This window comes from Equus przewalskii, chromosome 30 (assembly GCF_037783145.1).
Source record: "Equus przewalskii isolate Varuska chromosome 30, EquPr2, whole genome shotgun sequence".
NCBI classification, from domain to species: Eukaryota; Metazoa; Chordata; class Mammalia; order Perissodactyla; family Equidae; genus Equus; species Equus przewalskii.
Window position 1 is genome coordinate 16,593,229 of NC_091860.1, and position 26,944 is coordinate 16,620,172.

Consider the following 26,944-nt stretch of genomic DNA (forward strand, 5'->3'; position numbering starts at 1 on the left):
TGGCCCAGGGTTCGCACGTTCGGATCCTTGACACAGACCTACACACCACTCAAAAGGCCATGCTGTGGTGGTGTCTCATGTGCAAAGTGGAGGAAGACTGGCACAGATGTTAGGTCAGGGACAATCTTCCTCAAGCAAAAAGAGGAGGATTGGCAGCAGATATTAGCTCAGGGCTAATCTTCCTCACCAAAAAAAAAAAGTTAAAAAAAAATAAAAACTCAACCATTAAAAAAAAAAAGAAATTCATAGTGCATGTGTGTATATGTATAAAATAGGTATAAAATCTTTGAATATAGCATGTACAACATATATTTTCTATATATCACTAATATATATCTCATATAAAAATGCTTTCAACTGAAATATTATAAAATTCAAAAAATAATGACAAAAGATTCAAAGGTCAGTCATACAAAAAGTTGAAAGCACCTTGTCAAACTTTATGAATAGATGTTGGATAATCCTTTCAAGGATGATGACAAGGCTGATGGTGAATCAAGGATAAAGTGACAATGCTGGAACCCAAAAAATAGCATGTAGGAGTAGCTATGAAATTTGATTTTGAATATTCTACCTAGCAAATCAAGGATACTCTGAGAATATCTACTTTAACAGAAACCTGTATTGATTTGTGTGATAATTCTGCCAGACAAATCTTTTATCTCTGTAAGCTGGAATAACCCTACAGTTTAGTATATTCAAATCCAGTTTGTAGATTTCAAAGCAAGGTGGGAAATGGACTGTATTTGGTGAAATCTCCCGATTCTTCTCTTTGAGATCTACATGTGAGATGATGAAGGTCTCTGTGGCATCCAGACAAATTAAATTTAGATGAATTCAACCACAGACAAGTTCAACCCTACCTGGTAACCAGTTCAAATATCGGAATGGCCCGCCATCACTCCACTGCCACCCACTGTTGAAACTCAGACTGTTAAGACCAATCCAGAGTCCAGAAGTCAAGGAAGTGGTTAATCCTACAGAACAAAAGTGAAAACAAAAACGAAACTGACATTCAGAAAAGACAATGACATCAAATTCAGAATTCAGTGCTTGAATCAAAAAGCAGTTGAGAGAAGTAATAAAAATCACACCTAACATCTCTCCTTTCATTCTCCTAACAACCTAAGGTAAAAATAACTTACCTCCATTGGCAGATAAAGAAAGTAAGGTGAGAGAGCCTAGGTGAGCCAATAAGATTCTTGCTAAGGTTCTAACCCAGATCTGACCAGCTTCAGCCCCCACCATCTTGACTACTCCTATAGGATAGCACAGATGTGCTTCTAATTTGGATAAGATTCTGTTTGACCATCATCAAATAATGACAAGTTTGCTTCCTTTTAGAGCAAAAACAAGATTTATTTTGTATTAAAGTCAGTTTTCTATCACGAAAAAGCTTAATAAACATTTCAATCTCTCATTCTCATAAGTTATCCCAACCTCACACTTCAGAACTTATTCTAAATTTTTTAATATTTTTAAAAATCACTTTTTCTTCTCATTAAGATGATGAATAAATTCTAAACACTAAATGCTTATGCTAACATGAACAACACTTTGTTTAGCCAGTTAATATATATCATAATTACGATGTTTCAAGCTCTGTGCTACACCTGGTGTGGAATAAAAACCAGAAGCAGGGGCTGGCCCCATGGCTGAGTGGTTAAGTTTGTGCGCTCTGCTGCAGGCAGCCCAGTGTTTCGTTGGTTCGAATCCTGGGCGCGGACACGGCACCGCTCATCAAACCACGCTGAGGCAGTGTCCCACATGCCACAACTAGAAGGACCCACAACGAAGAACATACAACTATGTAACGGGGGGCTTTGGGGAGAAAAAGGAAAAAAATAAAATCCTTAAAAAAAAAATAAACCAGAAACAGCATGAAACTCAGCCCTCCCATGTCCAACACTCCAAGCTGTTATTACCTATATCTTTCTATAAACCATACGTTCTCTGTTCTCTCTACATTCTTTTTAGTTAATGAAAGAGAAAGGTACCGTTTGGCTTTAATAAAATAGCAACGTTAAGTGTCTGTACATGCTAGTAAACATAAATGAACCAATTTATATGTACTGTTCACCCTAGAATGTATTCCCCAGTCACATCTTTTCAGTGGTGAGAATTACCACTTACCATATTCAAAGCACTGTATTTGCTCATTTAATCCTCACCAACTGTGATTAGGTACTGTTATCTCCATCGTAGAGATGAGAAAACTGACACTCAAAGAGTTGAGATGACGTGTGCAGCTAACAAAAGGCAGAGCTGAAATTTACACGGGTTCTTATAACACCACAGCCCAGACTCTATAGTTCTGATGTATAGTTCAGATAGCAACTGAGCTATCTCAAAGACACTAAAATTTTCCCCAATTTTTCGTTAGCTTATATATACACACATTCTGTCATAAATTCAAATGAATAGAGGTTCAAATGAACAGTAACTGGATGCCAAAAAAATCTCTCACATTTATTGCACCCAATTCCATAAAGGCACAGATAACTTTCTTAGAGATCATGTGACCTGACTATTGCTCTTAATTTATTCGGCATCTGGCAGAGAGGTGCTTGCAGGCAGAGAACACACTTGAGGATATTGATTATGTTGCTATTGATTGGGTAGGTTTATGCCTAATAAACTGAACTGAATTCAATACTGGAGGTATTTGCTGAAAAGTAAGCCTGGCATGTGATTTCCTTAAATAAAGTAATAAAATTAAAAAGGGATGAAATGAAATACGGCATGTAAAAATTAATTGATTCAGAGCAACTTATTTTTATCAAGTGTTTTAGAAAAAAAGTTTGAGTTAGCAGAGCTCTTGTGCCCAGACACTTTTGGTACTTTGGGAGGTATCTAGTGCAATGCCTTCATTTTACAGATGAGGACACTGAGGAATGGAGGCTAAGAAACTTGAAGAGAATGAAGCAGAGGGTTATTGGATCAGAATTGGAACCCAGGGTTCAATTTGGTTTTTCCAGTGAGTCAATCCCTGATTAAATTATTTGCCTGTGAGTTACTATTATAATACCCTTTCTAGATAACTTTAAATGTTAGAGTGCCTTTAAATAAAGAACAACGAACTAGACGGTTATTTCTGCCACGTGCCATTCCTCCCCAAACAATGGCTCATCCCACATCTCCCTCCCGTCTCCTGTGAAGACTCCACATTCAGTTCTCCAAATTTGCAATTTTACTAAAAACTAGATATATTTACTATAAAGTGATGTCAATGAAATGATATTATCAAAAGAGGGCAATGTTTGTATTTGTTTAGTCTTAGAATCTCTGCGATGAACATCATCAAGATGACTGCATTCATTTATAAAATAATAATGAAGTGATAAAAATTCATTCATATTATATCAATTTTATAGTTATTCATCTCATCAATGATTTCCTTTTAGTTTAGTAATTATTTTACATGTAGTTACTAACACTGTTTTGAGCACTATCTTATTACTTCTGTCTCTTTAAGATGAGTTAAAGAAATCAAGTAAAAAGGGCTGTTCCACCTCATTCGTGTAAACAGATAACTTATAAAGTATCAGTGGGAGTCATCCATCTACTAATCTGTACCTTAGAAATGTCATCCTGGGATCAGTTTCACACCGATACTATGTTTTATTAGTAATTACTGTATTAAATACTACCAAACATTGAATGATTTTTTTCCTAAATTCTTTAAAGTTGTGCTAACTTGAATAATGATTATCTCTATCCTTGCAGAGGGGTATAGGAGAGGACATGCTGATGAAAATAGCATTTCAAAATGTTAACTATAGCTATTTCCAAAATCAAAGATGTACTCTGGTATTTTTTAAACTTATCAGTTAAGAAAATAAGCATGTCTAAATTTTCAAAACCAGAAATAATTTACTGACTGTAGGAAGAATTAAAGTAGATTTTGTCTGAGATTGCTTAGATTACTATGTTTGGCATTATGAGAAAAGATGATCACCCTTTAAGGGAATACTCTATCTTTTGACATTCCTCATCTGCTCTGGGTACTTCTAGACCTGTCTGGAAGAACTAATTATTGCTTCTTAAAAAAGGGCCTGATTCATAGTATGTGCCCAATAAATGTAAGTTATTGCTATTATTATTAGTATTATTCCATGTTGAATTAAGTTTAGCAAATTGTGATTTAGAAACGAAATTCAAACTTTGTGTTAAATATGCCACTTAAAGTAGATGAGCATCATCCAAGAATTTTTTTCTCTAATGTGCTTTTGTAACTTTGAAAAGAAACAGACCAATTTTATTTTTAGTATTACTATACAAAGCATCAATTCCGCATGCTCAACTTTTTAATTTTTCTGCAGGTATTGTCTAAAATGGTTATATACCTACTTTTGAACTTAGTTATAATAGAGGATGTGTTAATGTCCAATCTTCCCCTGGTATTTTGATTTTCTTTTCTGTATTGAGGTCCAGTTTGGATTTCAGCCAGCACTGAAGGAAACTGACAGAAACAGAGTAACAAGCCAAATTTCACTTCCTATATCTTATTTCAGTTCTGTAAATCTAATCCTGCACATATGTAGTTATAAATCTGATTCAGGATTTGAGGACTAAAGAGAGCGTCCAACATTTTTGAGGGTAGAAACGGAAGGGAAGACGATAAAATGACTGTAAGTGACATAAGAAAGGGCTGCTGGGCAGGAGCGTTTAGTCCTGTAGATAAGGGTGAAATCAGATTACCAGTTTAGGATAAATTTACTGGAGCAAGGAGCTGTTGACATCCAAATTAAGGGTTCTCTCCAGTGCTTTGGGGACCACCAGATCCTTGCCTATATTGTCAGTGAGAGCTGGGCAGAGTGAAATGGAAAGATAGCGCTCAATTCCAATTCAGCTATTTTCTGAGCGTGAGGCATTAGACAAGTTTCTAACTTCTCCATCCCAGTCTGTTATTTCATCTACAAAGTGGGGATGACAATATTCATTTAAGAGGTTGGTGTGAGCTTTAGAAATAAAGCCCAGTGTCCGGCACATAGCAGCTGTTCAATCAATGACAGCTAATTTGATCTGAGTCATAAAACAAGCTTACATACTTTTAAAAAATGACATTTACTCCTCAAAAATCCTCACAAAAAAGAAATCTTATTTTAAATGTAGAACTATTTGTGGGTGTGGTTTTTAAAATTTTAGTGGCGTATTTCCCAAAATGGAGCAGATCACAATCTACTCACACCATTATTTTCTAGATTCTTCCCGTATATCTCAATAAAGCCTGAATGTGGTGAATACCTTCCCTCTCAAAAAACAAAATTCTGTTTTATTTTTCTGATTCCCCCATCAGCCTTTTCCCTCCTAATGGGTGATATTTTTGACTTAGAGAAAAGCAGGAAATATTACAAATCTCGTCAGAGAAGTCATTCTTATCCAGATTACAGTTAAAATTTGCTGACTGAAATTCCCGAGGCTTGGATAAGATTCAAGTCAGTATCTGAGGTAGTCTCAGCTTCAGAATCTCTTAGGGCTTGTTTGCCCTCCTGAGGGACACAATAACAGCACTCGCTGATTAGGGAAGCATTTCCTGTGGAGCCTGAGAGTGGAGCCAGGGACCTGGAAATGAGTCTAGAGCTGGGCAGAGCTGCTGTCCTGCCCGTATTGTCTCTTTCATCTATGTAGCTGGTGAAGTCTTAAAAAGTAACCTATGCCCTGTCCCTTGGCTTCCAGAAAGCCGAAAACCAAGTAAAACTTGGAAGAGTCAAGACAACACAACCCACAGATTCCTAAAAGTAAAAAAAGGCAACTCTGATTAGATTGTTCCCTCATCCATGCAAATGCACACGAATAATACCAGGATTGTCTTGAATCATCCTTTCTATGCCTTAACCATCCACATGAATTGATTTTTGCCCCTTCCTGTGTTTTCTTCTCTTTTTCCTTACTTTTATACATGATTGTAAGTATTAATCACTCTAATACTTTGTCCTAATATTAGAAAGGCCCCCAAACCAACGCAAAACAGAATAATTGAGCAGACTGAGGCATAATCCCTTCTCTGAGTTTATGAATACACAACGAGATCAGATTGCTTTTCTTTCATGAATGTCCTTAATAATAACAGAAAGAAAATGGTGAGTTGCTGCCTATACCGAAAGGAGAAGATTAATAAATGTTCAACTTGGTGCCCAACTGTTGCAAGAATATTTCATTACAATGGAGCTGTTTATGACTTAGTCCTCAGAAATGGATGAGAGGTAGAAAAATGCTTCTTGCCCAGTTACACTTTGTCTATTTCACAAGATTGTGCTAAATAAATGTACATTATCATTTTTCCACCAAAAATAGAATGCAATAAACATCTTCACATTCAAATTTTTAGAAAGAATAATAATAACTTATGGGAAGAATGTGTTGCAGTTGATGAAGGGTATCATCTGAAAAGAGTTGGAGAAGGGAAGTCCTAGGAGAGGAGGCCAGGCCGGGAACAGGCTCCATCCGTTGCATGGCTTCACACACACTCTCCCCTTTAACGATGAAGTCACTGAGGCATGGAAGCCTCAGGTGATCCCCTAAGGTCCCCCAGCTTCACAGAGTTGGGACCCAGGCAGTCTGCTCGAGAGTCTATTGTCTTTGCCCCTGCACTGTGCTGCCCAGTGTCTAGTCAGATGGAATCCATAGGTATTGCTGACACAGCAGATACTAACACAGTGTCTTGCCAAGTATGGTCCCCCAACCACTTGCCCCGGGGTATCACCTGGAGGGTTGATAATATGCAGATTTCTGGGCGCCACATTCTACGTACGTATCGATCTAGAACCTCCAGGGTTTATACGCGGGCATCTTCACTTTAACAAAGGTCGCTAGTGACTAATAAACAACTTCACATTTAGAATGACTGCACTTCTTGCCAGAAACTGACCGCTTGTCCAAACATGAGGCTGAATTTCTAAACAGTTATTTTTATTGTGCTGCATCGTCGTTTGTCAGTCAGCAAACACTCATCGAGACGCCCTTCCTTGGAAGGTGCTCTGTGAATCTCCTTGAGGAGGGGGCATAAATATGCACAAGATATTCCTCATTTTCAGCCAGTCGCCCCTCTAACCCCTTCTCCCCACAGTCTTCGGCTTGCTTTCTTCATGGCACTGACTGTAATTTGTATTTACTTGTTTGTTTTCTTGTTTATGTCTATTTTCCCCATTGGACTTTAAACTCCATGTCGACACGACATGGCTGGCTTTGGTCACCATTGTGTCCCTAGGATCCAGCATAATGCCTCACAAGCAGATACCAGCCATCTTGCTGAATGAATGAGAAAAAATAACAAAGGAATATATTTATACCCTGGTAGGGGAAGTAGGACACAAAGGTAAGTAACTCTTCTAAAAGTGGTAAACAAATAAGAAAAATGCAGATGGAAATGGAGAAGATTACATTTCAACCCTATAAAATTTTGGGAATTCCAGGCCCAAGAAATGGCAAGGGAGAAGATGTGGAGGTGAGAAAGAATGAGAGAGAGATGAGGAACACAAAACTTTTGTCAAGACTGTAAAATACATGATGGGGAACAAGAGTCAGTGGACAGATGACACCTTTTAATGTCAGGTAAAGGTGTTTTGTTAAATATTTGATAGGAAATGAGAAGCCACTAAGGGTTTTTTGAGCATGGTAGTCACAGGATCAGAGAGGTATTAATCTAGGAGCAGTGCCAGGGTGAACTGGAGGGAAGGGATTCTGGGACAGGGAAGTGGGGATGCTTTCTCTCCTACACTCATTTCTGGTCCTAATCGCTCTGTTCTGCAAGTGTGAATTTCAGAAGCTAAAACAGACATTCTCATCTCAGTGAAACATTAGGTCTTTCCATCTTCACAATCCTGTAAGAACAGAAGCTTAAAAAACAGCAGGCAGGTGGCTTAGCAGTTAAGTTCAGCATGCTCCGCTTTGGTGGCCCAGGTTTAGTTCCCAGGCGTGGACCTACACCACTCTGTGAGTGGCCGTACCTCACTAACTGGTTGTGGCACATTCTACTCTGAGCCCAGACTAATCCTCAGAATTCTAAGCACAGGTTCTAGAGAGTGTCACAAAGTTGGTTCATGAGACAAAGCCATCCTGGGTGTCATTTTCAGGGTGAAAATTTGTCAGACTCTCTGTACCTTCTGCTTAGGGACTGACTCCATCATCACGTCTACAATCACTTGTGCTGTCTAATTTTAAGTCAAACTCTGTAAAAAGAAAATATCAATGATCTTACTTACAACTTCATTTTCTTTTCATGGCATTACCTGTCAGGTATGTTTGCTCATGTATCTCTGTGATGCTTAAGAGTTCGGCTTTCTGTTGTTGGCAGCTCTTCCTTGCCTGTTGCCAAGTTAAAGCAGATTTGGAGTTTATTTGGTAGGAAATGCCAGTCAACGGGTCATTATTCCATAAGCTTTCACTGCCTTCAACTGTAAAAGAAGCCAAACAGAGTGAGCCGCATTATGCATTAGAAGACTTTCAGTGAACAATAGTTTTTAAACCATCCTACTAGTGTTATTGCCTGAAGCATTATATTTCTTTTCCATTCTTTTCTCTTTCATTTTTCTTTTACTTATATTTAAAGTGCCTAGGAGATTCTCTTCGCCCCTGAAATAAAGAGGGGCAATTTTCAAAAGATCCACCATATCCAACCTCTTTCACGTGCCTAAGAAAGAACGGGGGGCATCCCCTCCCTATTCTTCTGTTGGGATGTTTGGGATCAGGTGAGTTGAGAAATGAAGCAAATACAAGGACTAAGTAAGACTAGAGGTACCAGCCAACTTCTCTAATCTAGAAAAAAAAACTAAAAGGGAGAAAGAGAAAAGAAATACATGTCTTCTCTCAGAAAGTGGATATTTTGCCTGCATATTCTAGTTTGGTCTTTTTAGAGCAAAGACACAGGCCTTAGAAGGAGGGGTCACAGACTCCACAGACGGACTGACCTGGACCTGCACCCAGCATGTCACTCACTAGTGGTTTGACCTTAAATTGTTAACTTTTGGTGCCTCACTTTTTCATCTCTAGAATATATTCAATATACATAGCTCCTGGCAACAGTAGTTTCTGATTATTAGTTTTTCTCCCTTCAAGAGTAAAAACTAATTATTTTGGCATATTTTTTCCTTTCCTATGATTCCCAATGTACTCTATAAAGTTGATTATACTCTATGAAAGGCCAATAATGTAGACAGATAAATATTATTTATAGCATTTTACATGCAACATGTTGGGGAAATTAGTCAACAAATGAATTGTTTTGGTATGCTTCATGTTATAAAACTTTCTCTTTTGTCTTTTTAATGATATAAAATCCTGGCAGCCTGGTGGCATAGTGGTTAAGTTTGCATGCTCTATTTTGGTGGCCCAGGGTTTGCCAGTTCAGACCCTGGGTGTGGAACTACACACTGCTCGTGAAAGCCACACTGTGGTGGCATCCCACATAGAAAATACAAGAAGATTGGCACAGATGTTAGCTCAGGGCTAATCTTCCTCACTAATAATAATAATAACAATAATAATAATAATAATATAAAATCCTACTTAAAAGTCATGTGAAGTAATAATCCTTTCATTTATTTATAAGGCAGAGAAAGGACTATATAACTTCTCAAATTTTTTGTGAAGTATTCAACTTGCTAAGAAATTGGGCATTTTCCATAAGTATATAGCCTATGCTGTTATGATTTCTTTGTATCAGACAAGGAAGTGATCTTTTTCATATGCAAACCACATACTATGACATGAAACTTGTGGTCCCATGGCACACCAAAGAGGAAGAAAACGATATCAACATTTCATTCAGGCAAGAGCCTAGAAATTTCTAAGATGTTTTAACTATAAAATCATTATAGTCATTGGACCAGCCCTGTGGCCGAGTGCTTGAGTTCTCACACTCTGCTTTGGCGGCCCAGGGTTTGGATCCTGGGCGCAGACATAGCACCACTCATTAGGCCATGTTGAGGCAGCGTCCCACATGCCACAACTAGAAGGACCCACAACTAAAATGTACAACTATGCACTGGGGAGGTGTGGGGAGGGAAAAAAAATCATTATAGTCATGTAAAAATAAATTTGAATGACTAATGTTAAAATTACATTATCATGATCTGAGGCCTTACTAGTTTCGTGTCCAAATAGATGCTTCTCCACGTAAATGAGATCATTCAATGAAACTGTGAGGTGTATTTGAAGATGGAGATGTTTTAAATAAATATTTTCAGAGATTTGGAGGTTTTGCTTATACTATGGTAGAAAATGTGAGAGATAAAAAAAAAAAAGTGGGGATTATTTTCTTGCCCATGAATGGAGGAAAGGAATAAGTGACCAAAGAAGGTAATGGGATTTGATTCTTCTCTTCCTTTAAAAAAGGGATATTTTGCAGGGCCAGCCTGGTAGCACAGCAGTTAAGTGCACACGTGCCGCTTCGGCGGCCCAGGGCTTACCAGTTCGGATCCCCGGTGCGGACATGGCACCACTTGGCAAGGCATGCTGTGGTAGGCATCCCACATATAAAGTAGAAGAAGATGGGCATGATGTTAGCTCAGGGCCAGTCTTCCTCAGCAAAAAGAGGAGGACTGGCAGCAGTTAGCTCAGGGCTAATCTTCCTCAAAAAAAAAAAAGTGTTTTGCATTTTAAATCAAGGAATTACAACCTATTTCTCAATGATTGTGCAGGTTTGCTGGCTCAGCATCTCCCCAAATTTTTCAAATTCCCACAGTAAATCAGCACAACCGGTGTCAAAAGCTAAAGCTGCAAGCTATGGAGAATTGAGAGAAAGGGGTCTTTTCCTTTTCCTGTTCTCATGATACTTGAAAATAAATGTCTAAAGAGAAGGAAAACATTACAATAAACAATGCAGAGGACAATGAAGAACATATATTAAGTGTCAGTAGGTCAATAACTGGTACCTCATTTTCCTGTGTTGGACCTGCTAGTTTAAGGCTAATACAAAAGAAAATGTTCTTTTGGAAGGAACACAAAGCAAGGAAAATGAGACAGATTGGAAAACTGCAAAGCCCTTCCGGAAAGGCATGAAATGTACAAAATGCACTTTGAAATTCTAATGCATATTGAAATCAAACAATTTTAAAAAATTTCTACAGTTATTTTACTTTTACATTTAACAGGAAAAATACATAATTTGGTTTAGAAGACATAAATTAGAGGCAATAAGTCTAAAAGAGCGTCTTAGAGCATACTCAGCATACCCCCTCCAAAACACATTCTTCCACAGTTGTGAGGTGTGGTTCGTGATTCCTCATTTGTCCTCCATTTTATGATTCATTAAATCTACAAGCATCCAACAATTTCTCTGCCAACGCTACTTAAGTGCAGATGCTATAGTTGGACCCATGAGATCCATAAGCCTAAGAAACCTCTAAAGGTTGCTGTAAGAGAGATGAATACATTATGAGAGAGTGGTGCCACTATCAAGGGGGAAACCTATGAGTTTTTATGGGTATTCCCCCAGCACAGAGGGACCACACACAGGAGAGAATTACGATAACATACGGGGCATAGAAATCAAATTTATTTTTGGTGAGCTGTTTAGGGATTACAAATCAAGAGACAAATAAGCATGATTCTTGGAATTCTGGCTTCAACTCAACAAACTAAAATATTTTTGTAAGTTGACTGTTTCAGAATAACACTTGGGAGAACGTGATTGTGTATGGATGTCTGGTCCTGAAAGGTGAGTTGTGAGCAATGTTACTGCAGTTCAGACAGCCTCACAGCCATCCCAGACTGGATCTGATGCTTTTCCCCTGCACACGCCCCTTTGCAGGACAGCAGGAAAGAGAGTTCTGGGTAATAGCAGAAAACAGGAGCTGCTCTGATCCATAAAGTCTGAAGTAGCAAGAGGTCAGGGGGTAAGAAGTTTAGGGGGAAGTTAAGGAAGGGGGAGCTGGCAGCAGGAGAAGAATGTGGGGTAGCAGGGAAAGTGAAGCAAAGAATTCTTCCTTTTCCTCCTTCTTCAGCCTCATCCCTGCCTTCCATGGCTGATGCCCTTCCTCTACCCAACCCAGACCTGTTGCACTCTCTCTTTATAGATTCTTGAGCATAGAAAGAACACATTCTTACGTTCTGATCCTCCCCCATCAATATAATGCAATGCCACTTACTTTGCATTACTGCAATAATACTCATATTTTCATTTTAAAAACCCTTCAAGCACGGGAATAACCCACTTCCATTTGATTCACAGCTGTGTTAAATTAAATGATAGTCTTCTTAAGTTTAATGTAAGAAGAGTATCATTCCTATCATTTTCACAGTAAGGGGCCCTTTTCATTACATTGACATAAAATTCGGGAGCCCTCCCATCTCTCTCTCTCCAGCAAACCACACGCTTGTAGCCTTATTTAAATTCGATTTTTGATCTATAAATTTAATAAGGGTAAATCATTCAGAAGTTGGAGAATGGCATGCCTACCTCTGGTATTAAATCTATTTTGCATCATATACCGTATAATTTGAGCTTAAGTATTAGAAAATAACTGGCGGTAATGGTGGAAACTGAAGAAAAGAAGTAGTTGGTGAAAATAAAGGGGTTATTTGATTCAGACCAGGGCTGAGAGTCAGAAGATCTGTGTTCTAGTCCCAAGCCACTACGGATCACTTTCTTCATTATAAAATGGGACAATAACATCTGTAATGGGTTGTGATGGGGTATAATGCAATAATAAAGGTGACATAACTTTGGGGAAAAAATGTTCTAAATAAATGCAAGGTGTTATTGCTCTGTTGCCATACTGAATACGCCAAGTTTTCTTGATGATAAAGTTACTTACATTTCAATGGACAATATCCAAACAGCTTGTCCACGTCGTAATCTGTAGTGGTTCCACACCAGAGCCATCCATCTGATCGCCCAGCACTTGTGCAATCCGCATACCACTTGTTTTCAAACTTGAATGGGAATGCACAGGTTGCTCCGTTGGCATTGCCAAGTAGTGTGTACATGGCTGGAAGAGACATTGACTGGCGCTTAGAACATAAGTGATGCTTCCAATAAGAAGCATACCAAAAGAACCGGTCTTATTCCTCTGATCACACTTTGTGTCCCCACACAGGGGATTCCTGTTTATTTCCCTTCTCCCTCTACCCCAGTCCATTGCTGGGTGTAGACAACAGTCTGTACTTGGGAATAACTCTAGTACCACTTCATTTCTGCTGTCTTTTGGAACAGATTTTCCTCTTTCCTCTTGTGAGGCTAAAGTAATCAGCTCAACTGACACCACCTTTGACTTCTGCGTTTCCTCCAAAACAGAGAAGAGGCCATCCTTCCTCTTGCTTGGGATCATAGCATTATTAAATCTCTAGGTTGAAAAATAAACTTATAGCTGTGTAACCCAAACACATAGTCAAAATTTAAATCCCTCTAACCACTTCCTGTCAAACCCGTTCTCACTTGTGTCTCTCAACGATGACTATGGGAAAGGGTAGGAATTTTGGCATAACTTTCTAATCCACATTATGGAAAAAAATCACTCAAAACCATTAGATACTATGTACAATAAATATTTGCCTTTTTAAAAACTGAATTCAAACAGATCAAAATGGGAAGCTCTGGGTTCACTTGGAAATTGAAATATAGAATCATTGTTGATTATGATTTTGCTTAAGCCAAAAGGATTAAGGAAGCATCTATCTCCATTGACAACCAAACCACTCACCTAGCTAAATTCTCCAGTGTGTTTAAAGTCTCTGTCTTCGTAAGGACACCCCCGTGGGAGATAATAACACCCTCCATATTGAAGACACCTCTATATTGAAGACACAATATAAAGGACACCATCTATATTGAAGTATCTAGCCTCTTGCCACCAGTTGATTTTCAGAATTTGTGCTAGGTAGGAATACTCTTTTCTTAATTAAGTTGTGTAGACTCTATGGCTTTTAAAAGTTCTTAAAAAATATCATAAAAGTCATTTAGAAAACATAAAGTTTGCAAAACATGTAGCACGGCACCTACCATATATTAAGAGCACAATAAATATAAATTCCTACCCTTTACTCCTGTACTTACTGAGTCCTCCTTAAAAGCTAGGTTTATTTTCAATTACCTCAAAATCACTTTTCTGCCAATTAGGTAGTTGTTAGTAACTTTAAAATAACACTCTAGCTTTTGTTCCCCTAAGTTATAGGACAAGCTTTCCCAATCATATGTTGTGTAAGGAACGTGCTGGATTCAGAAATAGTTATGCCTCTCCATCACTGGAGTAGCTGATCCTTTGTATGAAGAAAATCTGGTAAGATCATCTCAGGGCTAGTTGTACCGTTCATTCAATTAGCCAAGGAATTTTCAGTGCTGGATTTATAGATGTCACTCAGAAATGGCCTTCTCAGGACTAATTCCATTTATTTAGCAAAGCACAGATGAGGCCAAAAGAACCAAGCTCCACTCCAGTCACTTCACTGACAAATCTTGTGACTGCAGTCAATTTACTCTTTGTCTTGTGGTCCAAACTTCCAGAAGACCCTGAGAGCCTTCGAAATCTACAATTCTGATTCCATTATTCTAAATGAATCCCTGGCCCCAGCCAGTTTTCTCCCCCAAGTTTTCTTTAGAGAAACAAAGACTCAGCAACACCCTCTCTGCATTGTTTTCAGTCCTAATGTATATTCCAATGAATGGATCCCAATCCCTCTGAGGGGCTAGGTCTTCTAGCAGAAATTTCTTAAGTATTGGGAGAGAGTTGGGGAGTATGCAAGGTGAGGTCAATGGCCCATCTGCATCCAACCACCCAGGTGTTCATAAAAATAACTCAATAGCTTCCCAGGCCGCTCCCCCAATATGCTAATTTAGAATCTGGGTGGGAGAGGGACCTTGGGATCTGCATTTTTAAGAATCTGCCCTTTCCAAGTGATTCTTAAGCTTATTAAAGTTTGTGAGCCACTGTCCTACACCCTATGCATATTTTTCTCAAAGCAAACAGAAGAACAGAAAATGGGGGGACTACAGAACTTCAGTTTATATTTTAAAATAAAATAAGAAATCTGATGTCTTAGCACCAATCTTCTTGGTGTTGAATCCCTCAGTTAGGACTGTTGTGGAATTTCACTCAGTCAAGTTTGGGTCGCCCTTGTCCTGCTCCATCATTTTCCATCGTTTCTCCTGAAAGGTTATAGTACTTAGGCTGCGTTTCGTATAACTTCTAAACCTGCATTATGTTCAATAAATGCCTTGGGATAACTTTTTTCTGAACACTCCTTCTCACTCTTCTTCAATTCCTACTCTCCCTCCTCTTTATATGGAAAGAAAATGGAAAGTTGACATCATTGCCTTGAAAGACCTGAAATCCTATGCTATACTTAGCTATGATAACTAGGTCCAACCAATATTTGCAGCCTCCATAACACAGTAATTTTGGAAACAGGTGATCTCTTGTCCCAAAATGCAGGCTTTCTCTGACCTTGAGGTCATTCTAGATAACACTTCACAATAACCAACCACCCAAACCTGGAATGTGGTTATAACATCATCTGACTCAAGAAACCTTTCTGAAAGGCTTCAAGCTCCTTTTTATTTTTGCTTTGTTTTCTTTTCTTTTTCTGTGCAGCCACCAAAGAATGAAATTTTGCCAAGAAAAGAGAAGACTAAATACTCCGATTTTAACTTTCAAGAGCCTAAGGAACTTCGTACATATAAAATTATTTCCTGCCCCACTGATGCTACTATTTTCTTAGATAGTTGACTAAATACACTGCCTGTTAATTTATAAGCTAATTCCTCAGCTTTTCTAATCTTCTGATTATTATAGTCTCTAAATACCCATAAGGTAATAAATTAGAAACCCAAATTATCAAGGAATGCCAAGATTTCACTTTAGGCAATCTGACTTGGTAAAGACTATTGTTCCAGGGGCTGGCCCAGTGGCGTAGGGGTTAAGTTCATGCACTCTGCTTTGGTGGCCTGGGGTTTGTGTGTTCGGTCCCAGGCACGGACCTACACACCACTCATCAAGCCATGCTGTGGTGGCGTCCCACATACAAAATAAAGGAAGATTGACACAGATGTTAGCTCAGGGCCAATCTTCCTCACCAAAAAAAAAAAGAAAGAAAGAAAGAATGTTGTTCCATGGATCATTTCTCCAGGGATAACTTAGACCGAAGGAAAATAACTATTTTGTTGAATTCATTTATCACTCCAACCATCAATGTCAAATGGGAGGCTTCTGGTCAAACATTATAGTGAAAATTAGTCTCTAAAAATTGTAACCCATACTTAAAAAAAAAAATCTTAGCAAAAGTTAAAAAAAAAGTCTTCCCGTTAATTAGAAAGAGCTAAAGTATCATTCAAGACTTTTTACCATATTTATTGACTGTCATATCCTTATAGAACACAGAATAGTTCAAAACAGAAAGGTAATCAATTAACATTTCTAGTGCAGACTAAAGAATACGCTTATTTTCTTGATTAAGTTTCCAAGTAAGAAGATGAGAAAAATTTGACAGAAAAGTAAAAAATTCCATGCTTCTTACCTTCATAACCTCTAGAGCATAAATCGTCCGTGGTTCCATAGACCTTCCATCTGCTCCATAAACCTGATCCCTTGTAAAGCATAATATTCTTTTCTTGTCTGTTGCCATAGTTAAAAAATAAATCTTCTCCCTTGATGCCCAAAAGTGTGTCATTTCTGCACTCCCATTTCTGAAATTCACTCTTTGAGTCACAGGCATATAGAGTGACGGGAACCCAATCCGATTTTGATGGCACCCCTAAGCACAATTTTAAGGCCACACTCATAATCTGGGATTCAGACACCCATCGGAATTTCTGTGCTTCATTGTCCTGGTTGCAAACTGCGGTTTGGACCGTACTGGGATTCAAGGCTTCCACACAGCGCTTGTGATCTTCATTATATATTAAAAATTGCCTAGTGTCTGTTTAAAAAAGAAAGAAAAAAGACAAAAGAAAGAAAGGATGCTGAAATGGTTACACACGACAAAGACAATAATTTAGGTCAAAAGTTCCCAATGTTTCCATTTCCTTAAAGACACGATCACAGGAAAAGGGGTGAAATTGACTCTGCCTGAGCCATCTCAGCTCCCTCCAGGGGCGCCCTGAGCTAGAGAGAGAGACTGGCTTGAGTGGCCTCTCTGGGAGCATGTGGCTGCTGGCAATTGACTGGAAATCTACAAGATGTCCTAATTCATTATGAGGAGGCTTTAGAGAGGGTCTGCCTTCAATGCACACGATTGCGGTGGAATAAACATAAACAGTGGATAACAGAGAAATAATATCCATCAAAGAAAAGAAAATTTGGGTATGAATACTATAAGGAGTAAAATTAAATACATGTATATTGTGGAATAGATTTTTGAAGTCTGACTCACTCCTGCCTTTTTTAAGATAGCTGAAACATATACATAATTATTGTGATTTTAACATTAGGGGGTATTTTTGTAATTTTAAAAATAATTTTATTTTAGAAAATTTTACCTTCGTTTTATGTCCAGCAAATTTTTTAACTAATGCTTTCTGGGTAGCCCAGGTCTGGACAACAAGAGAAGTTTGTTGTTTTGTTTTCCTTTCCAGCAGTAGGTAACTTAGAGATCTAGCACCTAGAGGTAAGTTATTATCTATTATGCAACTTTAGTTTTCATTTCATTGGCATAGATGATCTAACCTTGTATAACAAAAATGTATTTAAATGTGTAATGATTTGTGACGTATGCAGTAAAGATTAAATAAATGTAAGTTTTTATATCATTTAAGGTAACATTTATAGGATAACTTTACAAATAACAGTGATTTTTAGACTTGTAATTTGGGACTGGTGATTTAAATAAATATGCATCGATGGATTATGCATATAATATATAGCTGCTAGCTGGCGAAACTCAACTTCCCCTTGCCAAAAAAAGAAAGAAAGAAAGAAAAAAGGATGTGCTAAGCATATTTTTTCCCCTCAAATCAAAATTGAGTTCCTGTAAAGGTTTTTCTTTTTGTTTATTTGTTTTTAAGAACAGACAAATGAAAGGAACTGACTCTATTTTAATTTGGGGATATAAATATAAATTAAACACTTCTTGTGAAGTTTTACTATATTCCTTCAACTTAAGCGGTCCTTTCAAAATGAGCTGGTGGTACTGTAGAGTCTGATTAAATGAGCTTCTTATTTTCAATCAAATCATCCCAGTGAAATATAGCAAAGTAATAACAGTACCACTAGGCAAGGCCTTCACTGTTTATGAAGCAATGTCACGAGCCGTATTCTGTTTACTGTCCTCAACATCGCTGTAAGCTGAGCATCACCTACACTCTGAGGTCAGTTCTCGGACTATCAACTTAGAGCTTCTAATGGATTTTTGCCTCAAAAGATGATTTTCTCCTGCCGCGCTCCTCTATCTGCTCTGGTCCCATACTTGTTGGAGACCTCTTGCCTCTATCTAGTCTGGGTTCCTAAATCAGTGCTACATTGAGACTCTGCCGAGGTTTGTGGGCTGGGTTCCTCATTTCTGTTGGTTTGATTTATTGGAATCAAGCCTCAATAGAGCCTGAATTTAGAACATCTGCTTCTGTTGGCTTCTGTGGAGTTGACATCTGTCAACCAAACACGCAATGCCCAACCAAATGTTCTCCCATCCAGCTGAACTGCTTCCCAGGCTTGACCTCACTGTGTTGCTGCCCATGCCCTAGTGTGACAAAACAAGCACCTTTCTGCATTGGCAATTAAAATTGTAATAATACGGTGTTTTGTTCACAATAAAACACAGGAAATAGGAAATAAAAATTTTTTTTAAAAAAATAGTTACTATGATAATTTTCTACACATAAATGTAAATCTAATCTAAAAAAGTAACGCCCTCTGAAAGTTTTGTCCTATATCTTTGTAAACTCAACTGTACTGCCGTTTACATTTAATTTGTGTTCGCTAGTCCACCTATGGTTTTCCAATCTAGACTTATCTTCCACTTTTCAGATAGTTTGGCTCAGTAACATCTCATCACCAGTAATAAATATCTTCCATCTCAGACTTCAGTCATTTGATAGTATTGTCAACCAGCCAACACCTATCAACCACCCAAATTCAGTCGACCAACCAATTGATGACAAACCATTTGAGGGAAGGTGCTTGAAAGTCTTTATGCATGAAAAGTGTTCCTCTTTCAGAGGTTTTGACACTTATTTGACTTTCATTTCATGTGCTTAATTTTCATCTGTAGTTCCATCTTAACTTTATTCTAAATACAATGGTATTTAATGAGCAAACATCTTGTCTTCTTGTTGTCATTCGTGGTACCATCATCCACCCAGATCCATAAGCCAAAAACCTAGGAGTCATCTCGGGCTCCCCACTTTCCTTCACTTTCTAGGACCAAAGCAGAATCTATTGGCTCTACCCGAAAATATACTGTGATGGTTAATTTTATGTGACAACTTGGCTGGGTCACGGTATCCAGATATTTGGTCAACATCAGTCTGGATGTTGCTGTGAAGGTTTTTTTTCTTAAGATGTGATTGACACTTAAATCAGTAGACTTTGAGTAAAGTAGATTACCCTCCACACTGTGGATCGGCCTCCTCCAACCATTTGAAGGCCTTCAGAGGAGACAGATGGAGGTCCCTGGAAGAAGAGAGAATTCTTCCTCTAGATTGCCTTTGGACTTGAACTGCAATAACGACTACTTTCTGAGTTTCCAGCCTGCCAACCTACTCCTGCATATTTTGAGCTTGCCCTGCCTCCGCAGTTGCAGGAACCAATGCCTTAAAATAAATGTCTCTCAAAAGATAGATGATGATGAGGATAGATGGATAGATTAGATAGACAGACAGATAGATAGATAGATAGATAGATAGATAGATAGATAGATAGATAGATATGGAGATACATAGATACATGGATATATAGATACACACACACACATGCACACACATACCCTATTGGTTCTGTTTCTCTGGAGAACTCTGACTAATATACATATTCGCTAATCCATTCTTTTCTCTCCATCTCCACTACCACCACTCTAGACCAAGTCACCAGGGTCCTGCTCTGATCTTCCTCTCTTTGAAGTGGAATCATCAAAGAAGATAATGCCTCATCTCCTAGTTTCCTGGGTGAGATGGACCTAACTTGTCACCTGGCTCCAAATTGCAAAACCTACCTCATGTAATGGGTTGTTTCCGCTTAGCTATATCAGAGTCAAATTTCTTTCTGTTTTTGCAATCTCTTTAGCAGATTGCCTGTAATACGCATCACATTCTGGTTGAATGCTTATTCAATAACAATTGTTTTCTTTTTCTTCTACCTTTATGAAGAGGTTTTCTAGGTAGGGAGGAGAATTTGTTGTTAACTACATTTCTCCAACAATTTAAACCCTTCAAGAGGGTACCACTGTACACAACAAAAAGACATCCAACCACCACATCACAGCTCACTGGGGGGAGCAGGTCTGACCCTGTTTCCCTCTGCCCTCAACTTCTCTCACACCCGCTCTCACTCACCATCCTCCAGCCACAAGAGCTTTCTGTTCCTCAAACACTTGAAGATCATTCCCACCTTAGAAACTTCATATTTCAAGTTCCCTCTTCTTGGGGTGCTCTTTAGGGTACTAGCTCAAGAGTCAACTTCTTAGCAATCTGACTATCCTAATATTACTTTCACTTTCTATAAAATATCCATAGTCACCTTAAAATATATATATTTTTTAAAAATTTGTTTACTTGTGTTTTGTCTGTGTCCGCCTACTGGAATGTAAATTCCACAAGTGGAGAGACTGTGTCTTTCTGGATCTGTGCTGTATTCTCTCTTTTTGGAGCCTAACAGTCTTTCAACAAATAGTTGAATGAATGAAAGAATATTCAGTGAATCTGAAGCATATTGACTGGCCCCCCGGATCCATTATTTTATTTAATAATTGATAAATGCTGATGGGTCTGATAAATACTACTTTTCCCCCTGAAAGTTTATTTTTACCAAAGGGCAAATTATAAATGTTTATACTTATGAAAGTACTTGGAAATGAAAGCACTTGGAAATGCAAAGCTTCTATTTCAATACCAACTTATCTCCTCTTGTTTCCTTGATTTATCTTTGACATTAGGAAGCACAGAAGATTTGATATTGCCTCCACCAGACAATGCAAGGAAATGTAAAATTATCGCTTTATGGTCCTACATTCGTACATTATTCTTCTCCCCAACTCGTCAACATGCAGTTTTGCTTTATCGTGGTCCCGGCAATGTCTGTGACTTAAAAAGTCATACGTCTTCCTCTGAAAGTGACTCAAGGCCTTGACCAAAAGGTAGCTTGCGGCATTTTTGCCACTCTTAACTACACCAATGTTTCCTATGTATAAACATTCTGTTTTTTAATCTATACTAATTACGTTATTGTAACAGAAATACAGCAAAGCTGAATAAATGAGGACAGTTGGATAGCTCTATTGATTTCGCTGCAATCTCATTTATGGAATTGAATATGTGTTTCTTTTTTTTTAAACACACATCAGAAATTTATTTACAGAATCGAAGAGGCTCTCCTTCCATCTTAACTCCATCTTCCTAATCTTATTTTTCAACAAACATGTGCCAGGCACCATGCTAGTGACAGTGCAAAGACAAGCCAGAATCAAGTTCCCTGACACACTGAGCTCAGACTCTGCTGTAGTTAATTCAAGGTCAAAGTACATTGAGGATGGTGAAAGGGGTAAAGGGGCACATTTGTAGTAATGGATAAAAACTAGACTGTTGGTGGTGAGCGCAATGCGGTCTATGCAGAAACCGACACACAATAATGTATACCTGAAATTTACACAATGTTATAAGCCAATATGACCTCAATTAAAAAAACACATTTAGGAAAGAAGCAATAAGTTTCAACCCTATATCTTGGGTTAAAAATAACTGAAGACTAAATATCCAATAACATGGGCATGAATTTTCTTCTAAGCATGTTTGAACAGTTTTACATTGTTAACACTGAGCAATTAATTAAATTTTGAAACTCACTGGCAAGGAAAATTGATTCTTAAAAGTGACTATTTAGGTGCTATATTTTCCTAGACATATTTAGACTTTCCCTATGATCAATGAATAAAATGCTTATGTGAAACGTAAAAGAGATTAACTTCTCGAAGATAGAAAAGCTAGATAAGAGGAAAATTTGTGGGAATTTTGTAGCAAATACGGCCAGAATCCCACTTATTTCTTCCAGCCTTTTGCCATTTCAGTGAATGCTGGCCCCATTCCACAATGCCACCAGCACATCTCTGGGCCTGGGGGCGTTTCCTGGCCACCAGAGTCCCCCATGCACGCACACTGCGAAGACCAAGAGGGTGAGAGAAATAACACCCCAGGAGTATAGCCTTTCACCAGTGACCAATGGGAATTGATGAATAAACACCCCAAATTCCTGGCACCTTGGGCAGGCTGACTCTGAGGCACGTATTCTATATAGCCGTGCAGAGCACCCCAGCAGGGCTGAACGCCCCTTGTCCAGAGTGGTCACTGGATCCTTAACACTCCAGTCATCGGCTGCCTTCCCCTCTGGTCTCACCTCCCCACTCCTCTGCCAGTGTGTCCTGAACCGCCCTCTCAAATAATCTCCTTCACTCGAATCATTGTCAGGGGTCAGCATCTCGAGCAAACCAAACTAAGAAATCTGTCCATTAGCATCAGTAAATGAACGCATAACCTACATTTATGTCCCCAAAGAACTGAAAGTAAGTGGAAAACAAATATTGATATGCATCTAGTATATGCACAAAGTATGCCGCGTGCTGGGGCCCCGAGGAAGGCTAAAGGTCACAGCATTCAGTTTAGCAGCACTGAACAAAAGAATAAAGAAAAATTGAGAATTATTTTATTTTTCATTTCAGTTCTTCATTCATTCATCAAATATTCAGAGAAGCTACTAATTTCAGTCACTGCATCTGGCCATTTGGGGAAATACCAGAATGAATCCAATCTGGGTTGTGACCTCGAGGAGAAATCAGAGGCCAAGAGTAAGAAATCCCGCCCATCTCTTGCCTCCCTCCATAAAGATATGACTATCTATACCCTTCCTGGGTCCATTCACTCCCATCTCAGTAGATCTCCTTTGACCTACTGACCTCTTTACCTGTATCCTGGATTCCATCCCCTCCTGCCTCTTCACTCGCCATCCTTTCCTTTCTCCCCTATATCTTCGACCTCAGAATGCCAGGCTCTCCCCCAATGTGAAGACACAAACAAAACCTGTAGGTAAGAAGTTGACACTACCCCATTCTCTGTTCCTCCGTTCATAGCCATACTAATTAATTAGTCTTTATGTATTGTGTCAACCTGATCATGGCATAATCAGAGCTCCACTGTTCACTGACTGTGTAACCTTGGTCAAGTTTCTAAATTACTCTGTGCTTCCTTTTCCCCTTCTGAAAACTGAGAGGGAAATAACATGCCTGCGGGTTATTATGAGAATTAAACGAGGTCATCTAAATGAGCACTTAGAATAGTTCCAGACACATAGAAATCGCTTGATACATGTTAGTTAATTATTATCATTAACTTGGAAAAATAAGTCTGGAACACAGTGTGAAATGGTTCAGAACACCAGGAAACTTGAGAAAACAGAGAGCTGTTGCAGCAGCCCAGAGAGAGGGACAAAAAGAGACAGGGGGGCCTCAGAGTTTCTAACCTCAGGAGACAGGTCATGTGATGGAAAGAGGTGTATTCTTTGGGGTCAGCCAACTTGCTATCAAAGTCTGGTGCCACCGCTTACTAGCTGCGTTGCCTTAGTTAAGGTGAGCATTCTAGCCTCGATTTCCTTACCTCTAAAATGGGGTCAATAATGCTCTGTCACTGGTAGAGTTGCATCGAACTTCTAAATGAGATCGTTTATGTAAAGTACCCACTATGTCGTTTTGCGCATAGTAAACACTCAGATGTAACATCCTCTCTTCCCTTTTCCTAGTGAAGAGTTTTAAAGTCTGTATCTCTGAATTATAGAAAAATCGGATGTAGTTTGGAACAATAACAAGAAAAATAGGCAAATCTAAGAGGAATTGAAAAAGAAAGATGACAAGAACATGGTTTTGCTCAATAACTTCAGAAAGTGTCTTAAATCTGGTATCTAAAATAAGTCTTATAGAAAGGGAGAAATGAGAGGCTAGAAATAAAGTAGAAATAGTATAAGAAAAATCGTATGAAAATTAAAACTAGTAAGGGAATGGCAGTGGGGAGTTGCTGCTTGAAGAAATCCTAGATTGGTATTAAACCAACCATTCAACCAGCAAAAATGCATTGCTTCTGTTTAAGAGACAGAACACTCCCTTGGGAGTCAGGAGTCCTGAGCACAAAACAGGCTGTGCCGTTGACTAGTTGTGAGACCCCAGAAAGATCACTTGACTTGTCTGGACCTCAGTTTTCTCAGCAATAAAACAAGGAGGTTGGTTGCGCCATCGGACCGCGCCAGAGCTCAAATTCACTGTCTTGTTTTCTCTCTCATCGGCCAGTGAGAGCCTACCGTTGGCATCTCTTCCCAACTCTGCCACCAGGGGCATCACATCGATAGTTTGAAATCAACCATGGCAGTAGTATTACACCATGGAAATCAGTAAATGCACAAATCAGTGCTTTTTTCTTCTGAGAACCAATTAAGTTGCCTGTGAACCAAATCACCCCATTTCAACCTAAGCTTCTCTGCTGAGGTCCAACCTGTGTCTGAGTAACTCTCCCTGTGGCTCTGCTGTGATTATATCTCCACGGAGGTCTAAATGTTGGTGCTGAATACAATTCTCTCAGCTAAAAAGAGAGCAGGGCAAGAAGAAGAGGAAGAAGGGAGAGTGGTTCCCTCTGTAAAGCTTGGCCTCGTGGGCCCCTCAAGGTAAAACACGGATGCTCATGGTGCTGATAACGTAGGATTCTGGTGAGGGAGGTGGAGGAAGGGGTTCCAGTTGAAAAGAAATAAACCACAGCAGAGAGTAGAGAGAACTTTCTATGGGTTTTCTTAATGCATAGGGAGCGGGGGGGTTGGGTGCAGAGAATTCATACATCCTTTATTCTATAGCTAAGTAAGCAGGTGCTCCACTTTTACCCAAACACCTCTGTTCATGGGCTGCAGGGACCAAGAAAAGGTAAACTAAGAATTATAGGCTCTCACGTTTAAAAAAAAATTCTGGAAGGGGCTCCCTTACTCATATTTTTGTTTGTTTTTTATTCTCTAAGTAAACAGATCTTCAGCATCCCCCTGTTTCTCCCATATTTATGCCTACGAAGGGGAAGACATTCATCAGAGTAAGGCATCCTGCTGTCTCGAAGAGAGAAAAATTCCTAAGCAAATTGAGGAACACTTTCTGCCCAAAAGCATTGAGTCAGTTTAGAGGAAATTAGAGGCTGGATCTGTGCTGCCCACCATGGTAGCTCTTACCCCACGGATCTATGGAATGCTTGAAATGAAGTCAGACTGAACTGAGATGTGCTGTAAGTATAAAATGCACACCAGATTTTGAAAATTTAATTTTAAAAAATGAGTGTAAAATATCCCAATAGGTTTCATATTGAGTAAAGTTGATGAACAATATTTTGGATATATTAGGTTAAATAAAATCTATTAATCAAATCAATGTCACCTATGCGTTTTTACTTTTTCAAATGCGGCTACGTAATGCAGCTAACTGTGCTTCTATCAGACTCCCCTGGATTCGAATCCACATCTCAGACCAGCCTTGAATTTGTCATCCAGCTTCTGTCTGAAGACCTTCAGTGACAAGGAACTTACTCCTAAGCAGATTGTTCTGTTTGAGACAGCACAATCCTTAGAAGAACTTAGAATACAGATATGGATGAACTTTCTAGCCATAAAAACTATGAATGATTAAAATGGTTCACAGGAAAAAAAAGAAGGATTGCGGAAATCACATGGAATTCCTTTTGGGGGGATGATCCTTAGACCTACGATGAAGAGAGACCAGAGCTGCCCTCCTTTCAGCCAAAAACACTCAGAAGATATTTGTTGGAGGTCAGATAGAAACATTGTGAAATGAAAACTATAATGCGCAAATCATAGAGGAAATCCCTCTAAGAATAAAGCAGGGAAGGAACAGTGAGAGAGGAGAGAAGTCAGGAGGAAGACAGGCTCTGTGGGGCTCAGGGCCAGGAGGCACCTCCGACCCCAAGAAGCAGACTGCCTCCTCCAGCCCTGGGCTTCCAGGCGTGGCAGCCAGGCGGAGGTGACAGGTTTTCCATAAAGCTGGTGGTGCAGGGGACTTTTGCTTTTCTCCTCACCACAGGTGTTGAAAAGAATCCATTAACATTGACCCAAAGGGAAGACGTGCCGTAGACCCCAGACCCCAAGCAGAGAGCTTCTGCCTCAGAGCCAACTTACCCAACAGCTGCGTGGCAACAGGAATGAGAGAGAGGAAAACCGGGAGCAGGGACAGCCTCATGGCCCAGAGTGTATCCTCTTCTCCCCCTGATGGAGAGGAGGGGGTAAGAAAGAACCAAAACAAGGAGGGCGCCGGATCACCCCTTCCCCTGCTCGGTCCTCAGAGCTGCCCTGTTAAAAAGAAGCGTGAAGGAAGCTCTCACTTTTAAAGGGCTTCTGAAATTAGGGAAAACCTCCAATAAGGAGATATCCTGTCACATGAGGGTGGTTGGAAAAACAGGAATTCAAAGTTACAACTTTGCTTGGTAAGCTAACTTCTGAGAAGAACAGACGCAGAGGAAGGGGAGAAAGGGACACATGTGGGAGAGGGATGAGGAAGGGGGGAGGAGAGGGCAATGGTGAGAAATGAGGAGAGAGGGCTGGCCTGCTGGGAAGACGAGAAGTGAAACAGCTTTGGACCTCGTGGCCTTTGCAGTCAGGGCTGTGTGTGGAGAGCAAGCCCGAGGCCATTACTTGGGCTGGAAAACTGAGGTTCCCTCTGGGAAGTGATGAATCAAGGGTCCCTGAGCAGACAACCTCCACTCTAAAGTGACAGAAAAGGCGTCATTAAAAAGAGCAGCTTTATGGTGGAAACAGTTTGGTGAGGGTTGAAACTGATGCCCCTC

At 39.3% G+C, this 26,944-nt stretch overlaps 1 protein-coding gene across 1 annotated transcript in view; it reads right to left on the reverse strand.

Moving 5' to 3' along the window:
• MRC1 (mannose receptor C-type 1) overlaps nt 1-26,708 on the reverse strand; it is an 89,237-nt gene extending 62,529 nt beyond the window's left edge. The window contains exons 1-5 of the mRNA XM_008541233.2: nt 26,280-26,708; nt 16,453-16,854; nt 12,759-12,932; nt 8,232-8,396; nt 864-977 (exon numbers count right to left, since the gene is read on the reverse strand). Of these exons, the coding sequence (XP_008539455.1) occupies nt 864-977; nt 8,232-8,396; nt 12,759-12,932; nt 16,453-16,854; nt 26,280-26,340 (916 nt within the window). The 5' untranslated portion in view covers nt 26,341-26,708. The remainder of the gene's footprint in view (nt 1-863; nt 978-8,231; nt 8,397-12,758; nt 12,933-16,452; nt 16,855-26,279) is intronic.
• Between the last annotated feature and the right edge of the window lie 236 nt (nt 26,709-26,944).